Raw genomic sequence first — 13,695 nt, forward strand, 5'->3', positions numbered from 1 at the left:
TAGATCCAAAAGTCATATGTTGCGTGCCTTGCAATAAAACACCGTCTTTCAAAACATGACTTTCGTAAGTCAACATTGCGACAATTTACGTACATTGCCAATTGTAGTTTAACACACGGATGAATACACGTGTGCACCATTGTTTATAAACTCTAATTCCCATAGTTCTTTGCGACAATAGCTATTTTTCGTCCAGCTGTCGTGACGCAATGCGTTTTCTCACCGAGGAGGGGTGATCGGGATAAATGCTTGAAGCACGGCTCAAGGATTACCTGAATTGATCATCAAAATAGTGGTTACAAACACAGAAGTACGCACACAGTATTAGCTAGCTTGCTAGCTACCTGGGTCCAAGTATGTTTCCAGCCAGGTATCCACTGCAAGGTAAAGAACAAAGCATGCTTTTTCAGTTGAAAACTTCATATGTGTGCATATTTTTAAACAGAGTGGAAAAACAGTGACTACTTACCGAATCTTTATCTCTGCAGTTGTACGTCGCGATGTTTCAGTAACCTAGCTACACAAAAGTAATTTATGATTTTGTTATGTAATAGACATGGTATAAAAATTGAGAATACGAAAGACTATTGGTGACTGGCGATCAATGTAGGCCAAAGTTCACACCGAATGTAGGTTACTCAACCTACTAGTACTACTGTCCTTGTGCTTTCGGGACATTGTCAGCTGTAAACAGCTCTTGTGGCTATGCATGCGTGCACATATCTAGAAAAAGATAGGAAAAGATATGTTATGAAGATTACTGTTACTTTTTAACAGTGTTGTATCTAGGCACTTTAAGCCAGCTATCTACGTAACGTATGGTATTTATAATGAACACACGAGCAGCAAGTATGCATGCGACGTCACCTTATTGTGTTAACTGCTTGACACTATAGGCTATAGGTTTCTGAATCTCCAGTTATTCGTTTTATTTTCCATTTTCCTTAAATAGAAATCAGTGGCCAAATCTGATAAGCCGTTTAGCGGAACCTATCTTCAGTAGTTAAACTTTTAATTGTTTCTTGTATGCTTACGGTTTCATAACATGACAAAGAAGAGTTTGAGCACAATGTGTATATCCGAATTATTTTCCACGGCAGTGGATGCTGATCCACAAGTCGCTATATATATGAAGCAGCTGTGAAGCTAGCCCCATTAAGAATTGAACTTCCGGTCTCGCTTCCTGGCAAAGTTTCAAAATACAAGGTTAGGGCTTATTGGGGTTTGACCTTAGGTTTCTGCAGTCGTTTTCACTGAAAACTATGTTTATGCAGCACGAATATGTGTCCGGGCTCTGAAGGCCCTGCGCAGAGATCATCAGTTACCGAATACACCGAGATGGTGTTCCACGGCCGCGCCGGTGCCGCGCATTACGTCACACTACACGGTCTACCCAAGGGACAAGGACTCGCGATGGGAAGGTACAGTGCCGTCCTTTCCTTTTGCCCCGTACATGTTCATTTCACTCGTCTGACTAATTAAAATGTTTTCTTTCTGTTAGCAAATATTTCATGAATGTTTGTATCATTATTGATTACAAATTCTACATTTATGTTTTAAGATTGGTTCTTAGTTATAATAAAGCCATAGCCAGTGGGTTGAAAGATGAGAGTTTTTGGTTTTGGATTTCTGCAGGAGTGGAGATGGAGAGGTTTGCGGATGAAGCGGACGTGGTGATCGTGGGAGGTGGCCCTGCGGGCCTGTCTGCCGCCATCCGACTGAAGCAGCTGGCCAACGAGCACGAGAAGGAGCTCCGGGTGTGCCTGGTGGAGAAAGCCTCCCAGATCGGCGCTCACACCCTATCGGGGGCCTGTTTGGAACCCAGCGCCCTCAACGAGCTTTTCCCTGACTGGAAAGAGAGAGGAGTGAGTTGTCTTCTTCCCAAAACGCTGACACTTCAAAAGCCTGGCATTCTCTTTTCTGGTTTGAAATTTCCTGCATTTCACCTGTCCATATGTAAAAAGGTAGTTTCTGAGAGCTTTAATGTAAGATTCATGGGCGTCACTAGGCACACATCAAAGGTTGAACCAGTTGGCATTGTGTGCTTACTGACAATATTTGAATGGAAGTCATTCGAATGGGAATTTGCAGTAATATTCATTGCACTGTAAACTATAAAGAAGGTATGCATTTTCTGGCGGTAAGAGAATGGTATTCATTTAGATTTAACTTGGTGGAAATCACGTGGTGCACTAGAGTCATGATTATTCTCTTTTACTGTTTCTAGGCACCTCTTAATACACCAGTTACAGAGGATGTGTTTGGAATTTTAACAAAAAAGTACAGAATTCCAGTCCCAATTCTGCCAGGTGAGTGGTGACAGTCATCTTATATAGTACTTCCTTTATGTGGCACAATAAAAGTCAAAGTCCAAATTAAGCACCTTACATAATTTTATCCAAGTTGTGTCACTTGTTTAAAAAAAAAAAAAAAAAAAAACATATCTGTGTTCAAAAGCTCTTCAGCTTCAGTCTGTAACATTAGTTCAATTGACTGGTAAAATTCAGTATGTGTTGTGTCTGCATATGGATGTGGTCCCTGGGGGGGGAGAGAGAAACTTGTTAATATTATCATATACAGTTGAATATATGACAGATTGCCCTGGCTAAACCGTGACTATTGACAAAATAACGAAGTGTGATATGATGTGCTCCAGGCCTCCCGATGAATAACCACGGTAACTACATTGTTCGGCTCGGCCATTTTGTCCAGTGGCTGGGGGAACAGGCAGAGGAGCTGGGGGTGGAGATATATCCTGGCTACGCTGCTGCAGAGGTAAGGGTGGTTAATTCGGCACATTACACCAGGTTTCTGGATATATTACCGAACCTGTATTTTGTAGTTGTTCCAATGACCTTGATATGAACTTTTGTGCGTCACTTTGGATAAAAGCGTCTGCTAAATAAATGTAATGTAACATAATATACTGGAAGAACTCTTTGGAGCCTCCTTATGTGGATGACTTTTTGTCTATGACCCCGTCTATACCCATGCACTGCGCTGATTCCTGTGTTTTTCATCTTTTCCTTGTCTGTTTCTCCTTCATTTGTTTTCTAGGTATTATTTCATGAAGATGGAAGTGTTAAGGGGATTGCAACAAATGATGTTGGAATTGCTAAGGATGGTTCTCCTAAAGTAAGCTTTTACCAAACAATTTTTGAGATCCCATCTGTAAGTTTTAGTAACTTTATACATGATGATTTGTAATGTCTTGGTGCAAAAGTGTGCATGTAGCTTTCTATCACAAGTGCATGAAAGTACATGTATGTCAATATCTTTCTGTATATAAGTTTCACAGTGTCATAATTAACTGAAAAAATATTAATTAATCGAAGTAGGGCTCTTCAAAAATATAATTTAAATGTTTTTTAAAAAAAAAATATTTTGACACTTGTTTGGTTTTTTGTTTTATTTTAATGTGTATGTGCCTGAATTCAAACTTTTCTTTTTTTTAAATTTTTTATTATTATTATTATTTTTTTTTTTTACTTGTTACGCGGTTTGTTTATGACAGGAAAACAATTCCATATATATGAATCCTTCTCCTAATTTTTTCAGGAACATAAGCATTCAGCCAAGTTCTTATTTTATAAAAAAAAATTTTGCAGTTAACATTTCATTGGCTTTGCATCATCTTTATTTTTGTTGACATGCAGGATGTATTTGAGAGGGGTATGGAGCTCCATGCTAAGGTAACACTATTTGGTGAAGGCTGCCATGGGCACTTAGCCAAGCAACTATACAAGCACTACAACCTGCGAGAGAACTGTCAACCTCAGACGTATGCCATTGGGCTAAAAGAGGTATCTATCATTGATGTATATTTTATTCCTTTACTATGCGTCCACAAATCTGTCTCCATCTCATGTACTGTACGTTTGACATCTAGCATTTGAACACACTCATACATATTTCAGTTGTCCACCTTAACTTTGAATGCATTTTGTATCATTCATTGGTGCACCTTTTGACCTCTCATCAAAATGAAAGCAAGTGCTCCTTTTTTGTTTGCGTAGCTTAAATATATGTGTGCTGCATAGTATTATCCTACGTAATTGATGTATTGTATTGTATGCATTATATGTGCTTTATAATGTATGAACGTTCTTCAGATATGGGTCATTGATGAAAAGAAATGGAGACCAGGCAGAGTGGAGCATACAGTCGGGTGGCCTCTGGACAGAAACACTTATGGAGGGTCCTTCTTGTACCATTTAAATGAAGGGGAACCATTGGTGGCCTTAGGATTTGTGGTGAGTCCCGTGATCTCATTCACTGTGCCGGACCTGCTTACCCAAAGTACCCAGAGTTATGTGACAATGCAGCGATATTGAGAAGGGGACCCGGGTGAGTAGGCTTTCCCTATTCACATGGAAGGTGTAAAGGTGGTCAGAGTTGATGCAGAGAAGAAGGGCTCATGTGGAGAAGAGTTGGGTCAACGCTGTGTTGAATGGCTTTGGCCGTTTGGTTTGGACTATCAGAACCTCTAGCTGAATACTGCGTTGAATGGTTTTGGCAGGTGGGTTTGGACTATCAGAACCCCTACCTGAGCCCCTTCAGGGAGTTTCAGCGCTGGAAGCACCATCCCTCGGTGGCCCCGACCCTCGAGGGAGGAAACCGGATAGCTTACGGAGCCAGGGCCCTGAACGAGGGCGGAGTTCAGGTAGGCCTCGTCTCGACCTGCCGCGGACGGCTCCCCTCGCGAGCGAGTCCCGCGTCTCTCCCCGGGGGATGACTCGTTGTTTCCGTCCGCCAGTCCCTGCCCAAGCTGACCTTTCCCGGGGGCCTGCTGATGGGGTGCAGTCCGGGGTTCATGAATGTCCCCAAGATCAAGGGCACGCACACGGCCATGAAGAGCGGCATACTGGCGGCCGAGGCGGTCTTCAGCAGGATCACCAACGAGGACCTGGAGTCCGAGACCGCCGGTAAATACGAGGAGCAAGCCCACGGCCCCCAGAGCACGTCTCTGAGGTTTTATTTAACCCTGGCCTTAAAGAAAAATCGCCATCTTAGCAATATACCTCCAATAAACTCTCATTAAGGTAGATTGCAATGAAGATCATTTCCCTTGAGTTGTGTAGATGTTGCTGAAGATGTTAAAATGCATGAGTTTTACTTTATCACTTTTTTTTCATTTTCATGAATAATAATTCATTGCGTGTATTTCTCTCTCGTCTTACTGTGATTGTGGCTATTTTAATATAGATGGAAGTTCATTTAATTTTATTTGACTAAGTTTGAATGGCGGGATGGAAATTATTCAACCCTGTACTGAAATGGAGCCTTGTCCATTTGAAATTAATTAATCCGTTCTAATTTGGCAAATATGGCGTGCTGATGGCATTAATCAAAAGTTATGAAACTTCAGTTGTGAAACCCCCCCACTCCCATTCATTGCCCCTCCCACATACCTGCACATGTGCACAGTCATAATTGTACTCGTAATATTTATTCCAACAGGAGTTCATGTTCCTGAATATGAAGAGAGCTTGAGAAAGTCTTGGATTTGGAAAGAGTTGCACGCTGTTAGGAACATCCGACCTTCCTTCCATAACTATTTTGGGCTTTACGGGGGAATGGTGTACACTGGAATATTTTACTGGATATTCAGAGGGAAAGAGCCCTGGACCTTGAAACATGCAGGTACGTGTTGCACTTAGTTTCGCGAGTTTTGTCTCTCAAAATGGGGTTTAGCAGGCTTGGGTCACATGGTGTACATGTTTTCAGACCCCTGACTGCATCCGTGGTATTGATTGCAGGTAAGGACTCTGCTCAGCTGAAACCAGCGAAGGACTGCACCCCAATCGAGTACCCAAAGCCGGATGGCAAGATCAGCTTCGACCTGCTCTCCTCCGTGGCTTTGAGCGGGACCAACCACGAGCACGACCAACCCGCGCACCTCACCCTCAAGGACGACAGCGTTCCCGTCGCCCATAACCTGGCCATTTACGACGGACCCGAGCAGCGGTTCTGTCCAGCAGGTACCGATCACATCAGATCCTCGTACATGCACATTACTTTTTTATGACATCACTGTCAAATGAGGTCAAATGAGAAAATATGATGCATGTCATGCATTGCATATCCTCATTTAGTCCAGTCACAAGAAAATCTGTGTTAAGGGTATTAAGAGTATTAAGGGTTTTACTTATAAGCTACAAGTTATATTTTTTTTAGGTGCTACAAATTATTGTCACGATATTCGTTAATGTTTGTACCTATAAGCATAGCTGGGCTTGAAGAAATGCATTACCATAGCCTATCAATTCAGAATGTCATGGTTATCATATGTCACTTATGACACTGAATGCCAAACAGCATACCAAATGACAGTCTGCATCTGTTGACAGAAGTAGTTGATGCTTATGTAATACTTATGGAGGCTTTATATAGTGCTTATTCAGAATCCTTCAAATAAATCTTACTGAAAAAGCTGCTATTATATTCCAGACAGATGAAGCATGTAGACACAATTTACTTTGTTACAGGGTTATATGTGCCCAAGTATTACTTCTGCTCATTCGCCGTACCTGTAATGGCATAACTAGCAAGCATTATTAGCCGAGGTGGTCCTGTGTCATGAAACCTTTTACATTGCTATTATATTGACGTGAGTCTCAGACTTTTATTTTCATTTTTTCCCCTCTCTTATCTTCCTCCTCCCAGGGGTGTACGAGTTTGTTCCTCTTGAGTCCGGGGAGGGCATGAGACTGCAGATCAATGCGCAGAACTGTGTTCATTGCAAGACCTGTGACATCAAGGACCCCAGCCAGAACATTAACTGGGTGGTGCCGGAGGGTAGCGGGGGACCAGCGTACAATGGCATGTGATCTCGGAAGGGGTGTCCGCGGGGGACAGATGGACGTGGCAGTGTTTAATGGTACAAACCTGTGTCTCCAAGTTCACCACGTGCCTACTTATTTAACTGAGTGCTATCATATTACCAGTGAAGACAGGATCAGGGAGTCAGATAAAGCAGATAACAAAATAATAATGAGAAGTTGTCTCTGCTATATTTAGCAAAGCTAGTTGGAAAAACAAAAGTATAACGGTTATTTTTTTACGGCACACAGGATAAGCTGTATGTAGGTAACTGCCCTGGGTTGGCAGGCATTAGATTGTTCCAGCCAGTCCAAACTTGAATTTGAGATCTTTGAAGTTTGCACCTAATGGGTCAATGTTTATTTTGTGGTCTGTTGCAGGTACCATTTATCTGTACAGCTGTGTTTTATTTATGTACAGAATGGTAGTGTACTGTATGCCAGGACATTGAATTAGCGTGGTGTCTTTTAAAATAAACATTCATAACAGTGTCATGCCTTACAGTGCATTTTCTCTTCTGGGGGAAAAAAATGCATTTCTTGAATATGAAAACATTTAAATGGAAGCAGAGTGAATTCAAATGCAAGTTCTTGGATCCTACAACGTTTTCTGTCGGTGGTTGTACTACTCTGCATTGATCAAAGTATTTTCTATCAATGTATTGGGCTTTGGAGCAATGCAACAGTTCTTTTAAGTAAGTAATGTAATTCAAGTAATAATGGATGTTTTTATGTAGGCTGTAGATTTTATTCCAGACATTTTTGTGGAAAAAAAAACTTTTAAGTGTGCCAATATATCGAGCTGTTTCAACAGTAATTATCAGTAAAGAATAAATCTGCTGAAGTTGAATAAAAATTCAAAAAATGGTTCAAGATCATTTGAAACTGTATATTATATAACCGGCTGCAATATAATATCACATTTTTGGGAAATTGTGCTCTATGCTCAGCATGCTCACAATTTAATCGCCAGAAAACAATCACCTTTATAACCTCATTAATGTTTGAAATATGATGCAAAAAACCCTGATAATAACATTCACCCATTTAATATATAATGTAAGCACTAATGACTAGCCAGAAACACCTTTTCGCACGTTCATTTAGTCTCACTGTAAGGAACTTATACCTTCCTGTTTTACCTGGAGCATTTGGAATTTTGCTGTCTTCTAGGGGTGGTATGGCAAAATGAAGAAATAAATGCATGAATAAACAAGCACACATGCTAATAAGCTAGCAGATGATGTATATGGGAAAACCAATTCATGAAATTGGGAATACTGATAATTTTGACATAGTAAAAAGAAGGCCCACACACTACTCTTCATTGCTCCCATTTATTAAACTATTTTACAAACAACGTTTTGACCCTCAGGTCTTCCTCAGGTCAAGTATACATGTGCACCTTGAATCATGTTGACATTCTCATGCCACCTTGGCTTTTATGACTTCTGAATGTGTTCTTAAGTGTTTGGGTTTTGAGGTGGAATTTAAACAGGCTGTAGCCAGAATGGATTTGTCGATAAGGCTAACCATGTTTACGTCAAACGCGGTGAAGTCTCCAAATAGAAGACTTATCTTCAGATCACTATGTAATTACTTGTGGCCCAGTGTCACCTGGTCTATATCCACCACAGTTGCTTGGAAGCTTTGTACTCTTCAGATGACGTTTATAGGACTGGTGGTGTCATTGTTCACTGATAGAAAAATATTTCCCCAATGTATTGTTGCTTCATACGTAATTATGTTTTTTTTTTATTTTTTACTTTTATTTAATTACTTGTGCTTATTTCAATTGTTCAAATTTAACTGAAGTATTAATTGACAGTCATGTCTTGATAACTGTAAATATTCTACAATTATGACGCTTTCTGAAAAAGAGTACATGATTGTTGCCATTATCAATGCTGTATACAAAATTCCTACAATTTGTTGGTGTGCTAAAATTTTCGTTCAGAAATATAGTAATAATTTTCTGAATTGGGCACAAAAAAACAGTACTCATTAAATGTTGGGATTTGTCTTCCAGGCACTTGACAACCCACAACACTGCGAACCAGCTTCCTCATAACTCCACCTGTCCTCTCTATTTACTGAGCTAACTAATGCGTTTTGAAGTGACACACTGTGCAAAATTTCTAATCGCAACCAGAGCATTTTGTGCACTGAGCTCGGCAGCTGCCTGCTTTATTAGGCTACCACCCAAAGTAGCAGTCCAAAAGTAGCATACTGTCATGATGATTCAGTTCATAGCTGCCTCAGTCAAGAAGTTCAACGGACCACTATTACATGCAATGACCATAGCCAATTGTAAATTAAACGTGTTCTAATTTATTCAGCATTTTATCCGGATATTTGGCCTTTCTATGTATCAGTGCATAATGCATATAGGCTCAGTGTCTATTGGCATTAATGTAATGGAAACGCATTCAACATTCTTTCTCTTAAATAGACCACCATGGTCTCAATACCAGTCAGCCTGTATTCTTCTTTATTCAACTTCATGTTCACATAAAATAAAGTATTTACTTGTTAAATACATGTTTACATGTTAAATATCCAGTGCAAAAATAAGAAACACAATCAAAGCCTGTAAGAGCCAGATTATTTAACAAAATACATTTTTTCCTTTTTTTAAAAAAACTAATTGAAATATTTTATGGTAATTATGGTGACTTGTCCTCCATAAACTCTACTGCGGTGCTGATTTATTTCCGGAATACTGCTGCCGCTCGACGGTGAAGAGTCCTAACCTGTATTCTGATCCAGTTTATTCTGTGGGGGAAGAAATGTTTGTTTGTGAAAGCATTTGGAGTGAATGATGCAGTTGATGCAATTCCTTGTTTGTATGTGTGCAACACATTCATAATGGAATTTCACATCTGTAACCTTAAAATGTCTCTTATCTTGGCAACAAAGACACTTACGATTTAACTTCAATCTATTTTAGGCATATATTTTATAACATTGCTAATCATAATGCATCTATTGGTGATTGTCCTGATTTTTTTCAGTAGTCACACATAATCTAGTTTTATACTGAACATAATTTGTGTACACTACTTTTATCTTAAAAGAATGAGCTTATTAAAACGCTTTTAAAAAATGATGAAATGTGGGTTTTTAGAAACATTTCTGATAGTTAATATTCTTCACATGCCTCTTTACTAAGCCTTTTTGTAATTAATGGCACGTTTTAAGTGTGCCACATGCGCCCTCTAGAGTTGAAACAAACCTACTACAATAATTTCCTGCAATACCTTCCATTTTCACTAGATGCCTCTATCTAGCCTTGGTTTAAGTATAGTCTATTGAAATTTGACTCAAGTTCAACAATATTCCCCTGTGCATTGGAGTACCTTTTCAGAAATTATGTCATTTTAATCCAGCATAAATATACATATGTGATAAATTAAACAAATCCTATCGAAAAGTCCAGTTAACTTTTCTCAGTGCCCCACCTTATATACATATATATATATATATCTCAATATGTTTCGCAAAACATGTCTACAACTTCTTCATATGAAATATAACTGATTCAAATTTTTTAAGTTTTTAAATTCATGCAGGTGATTACATTTTCTATCACAGTCAATGTCAGTTACAAGTAATATTCTCCATGGTGCCAGTTTCTGTTTTGCCTCTGCACAAAATATGATTGTATTATGATGACCATTTTTTCCATTGCGATTTCATGTAGCCTTTTGCTTCTGTACTGGCTGAATCCTTGTATCCAAACAAACAAACAAACAAACAACAAATAATCTTGTATGACCTACCTTGTTGAGAAGGGATTGTCTGTATTGATCGTGGAATTTCTCACTATTTATGTCGTGATCCCATGCAAGTCGGCCTCTAGCTCCTGCAGGCAGTTGGTCTATAACAGTGGGAGGTGGCTGCCTACAAGTTTTAGTGTAAAATTATGGGATGTGTGGAAAGGAAAAGCATTACATATAGTCCAACATGCAGTGTACTTGAAGAGCAGTGCTTGACAAACATATTCTTCCTTTGTAATTACCATTACTGCATCTTAAGGGTTTCAATAAGAGTGCATATATGGGCCCACAGTCAAATCTGTAATTTAACCAATGTGCTATGAATAGGTGATATAGTTTAGAACAGTTAACCCTTTCAGTTAATTGTTTGTTCCAATGGCAGTATTATTCTGCATGTTATTGTTACTCCAATTAATCAAAACTTGACACCATACAACTTGAGCTATTTTTTTAGGATTTATATGTATATGCATTCTGCAAATCCATTTCAGCATGTTTGCACTGTAAATATTAGATCTTCTGTAAAATTATGTGAATATTTCTATTTAAAGTATAGTTTCAAAGGAAAAAAGAGTATTTCTACATTTTATACAAGTGCTTACCATGGATTGTGATAGCTGTATATCATTCTTTCTTCTAAAGCAGTGCGGAATTCTCCTAGCTAAGAAGAAATTTTATTCCACGTTGGAGTAAAACACACGCACGCACGCACACACATTACATTGTGATTAATTCAGCTCCTGTCATCTAAGTAAAACAGCTTCCTTTAGTGCCTCTTATGAGTATTGTATGATTGTATGAACAGGAGAACATTTTCGTAGGACAGTGTTTAGAGCAGTGGTCTCCAACCCTGGTCCTGGAGAGGTCCAGGGTCTGCTGGTTTTTGTTTTCACCTTAAAATCAGCACCCAATTGAGACCCAAGACACCAGGTGAAATGAGTTAACTGTGTAATCAACTGCTCTAATTGATTCATGAAGTGCAGAGTCACTATGAAAACCAGCAGACCCTGGAGCTCTCCAGGACCAGGGTTGGAGACCACTGGTTTAGACCCTTAAACCACTTTGCCACAGTGAACACGTTTTCTTCTTTTTTCTATTTGGACAACATAATACGATACCATTGATTATACCTAAGTCTGTGATAACATTTTGTGGTTTCATTTAAGAAATTGGTATTTTGGCTTGCCACGGAGGTTTGCACCTTATCACCATTTAACGACATTCAAACCACAACTTATTTCATCTTAAGACCAACCTTGATCTGCATGTTGCTCTGCATGGCCCTTTCGTTTAGCGCCCAGCTATACGGCAGCCCCCAGCCCACTGCTCCAACGTAGCAATGTTTGGGTTTAGGTGGAGGAGCGCCGGGGGCTGGGCGCCACAAGTAGCCCAGGTCGCCCGTCTCACCCTGAGCCATAGGGCGCTCGCCAATGTACCGAGGCAAGTCGGATGTTCTCGGTCTGTAGTCACCGATTCCATCAGGACCTGTGATCATAAAATACCGTTTTCATTTGTTTTTGTTCTGAAATCCCGCAACTTACATGTAAGTAGACTAATTTAGTGTAGCCCGATCCTAACGTAACATTTTCGTTAGCTGACGTCATCGCGGCTCGGTTTTTCATCCTTGCGCAGTATCAATATCCAACCATCCATTCACCAATAAGACCACGACACAATAGAAGGCTTTTTCTCACACGTGAAATGATCTGAATGAAAGGGGATACGTATTGCTCTGAACAGAACGCGAGAGGCTCTAAACAAAGGAAAGTAGCTACATTTACATTTACTTGTAGCTTTTGTAATAAAAGAGCCTAGATGGAAATAACAAAAATTAAGATAAGTAGCCTAAATTGACAACACGTCTTCAGTCTTTAAATTATATTTAAAAAATAAAATAATGTATGGTAAAATCGACAATGTGTTTTCATGCAGTGCGTAAGTATTGTTAGGGGGCAATGCCATTTAATAATGAGCGCGCTCACACTTAGCCTACATCAAGCTAAATTACCCCAGCACTCACTACCCAATTCACGCAACCACATTCTTCTAAACAACCTAACGTTACCTGTAAAAAGTATTCTTTGTCCAAATGACTGTACATCGTTCCTGCGATCAAGTGATGGCTTCTTGTTATAGGAATTTTCCGTCATTATATTATGTCTTTGTTTTGTCCCTTTCTATTGTTATTAACTGAATACAATGCCTACATTAGAAGCTTAAACGTAGATAGCTACCGCTGTGTTGGGCCATTCGAGCAGCGTGCTGTAGCAGTAGGTTACTTGCTGTCACTTGCCGTTGCCATGGTTGCCAAATTGCGATTAAAGTTACATGAATTTAACGAGGTAGGTAGCCTACGTTTAAGTCTCAAATTTATGAGGTTATTTTCACTCCAAAACCTCTGTTTTGTGTAGCCTACCTGTGGTTCAAGAAAGATCTGTATATATTTGATTGTATGTGTTTTAAATCAGTAATGAACAACTTTACAATATAAATAGGCTAAATAAATATAGTCTATTATTTCAACTCAATAGAATTTTGTACAATAAGGATACAGCACCTCGATCTAACCTTATTTTGAACACACACAGACAGCACTGTATCCAAGCAACACCGCACCTCTTTACGAAGAAACGCCCGTTCGTTTCATTATTTCAATATCAACTTTTGACTACACTTTTGTCAGTATGCTGGTTATTCTATCGGCCCAAGGTGTTTCCATTGTCAGATGCAACCCAGAAATAAATAAAAAGTCATGATATAGTCTAATAGGCTAGGCTATAGACTATAACCTACTTTTTTTTCTTTCCTTTGCAATGTAACTGCCTGTAAAGAATAGGCTCTTGTAAACCCACAGCTTAGTTCATTGACAGATGGTACAGCATTTATTTTATTTGGACTTCTGGAAGATAGTTTTAAAAAACATGTAATACCAATGTTTCAGCTTATCTACACGATATACCAAACCCTGCCAAACTCAATTCAAATTAGATCAGAACTAAAATTCTTGTGTCATTGCAGTTATTGTCAGTAGGTGGAGACAAATACTCTTCTCTTGTAGTATTGTCTCATCATCAAATATTGTAAATGGACTCGCC

General features: G+C 39.3%; 1 protein-coding gene across 1 annotated transcript; it reads left to right on the forward strand.

Annotated features, from left to right (window-relative positions):
- The first annotated feature begins 198 nt into the window (after nucleotides 1–198).
- etfdh (electron transfer flavoprotein dehydrogenase) lies at nucleotides 199–7,313 on the forward strand. The gene is made up of 13 exons (XM_064344575.1): nucleotides 199–384; nucleotides 1,275–1,421; nucleotides 1,636–1,865; nucleotides 2,228–2,309; nucleotides 2,657–2,775; nucleotides 3,058–3,135; nucleotides 3,657–3,803; nucleotides 4,113–4,253; nucleotides 4,520–4,663; nucleotides 4,757–4,925; nucleotides 5,461–5,643; nucleotides 5,760–5,981; nucleotides 6,667–7,313. The coding sequence occupies exons 1-13, from the start codon at nucleotides 357–359 to the stop codon at nucleotides 6,828–6,830; spliced, it is 1,854 nt and encodes a 617-aa protein (XP_064200645.1). The 5' UTR covers nucleotides 199–356; the 3' UTR covers nucleotides 6,831–7,313.
- The last annotated feature ends 6,382 nt before the right edge of the window (nucleotides 7,314–13,695 follow it).

Source organism: Anguilla rostrata, chromosome 7 (genome assembly GCF_018555375.3).
Source record: "Anguilla rostrata isolate EN2019 chromosome 7, ASM1855537v3, whole genome shotgun sequence".
Taxonomy (NCBI): Eukaryota; Metazoa; Chordata; class Actinopteri; order Anguilliformes; family Anguillidae; genus Anguilla; species Anguilla rostrata.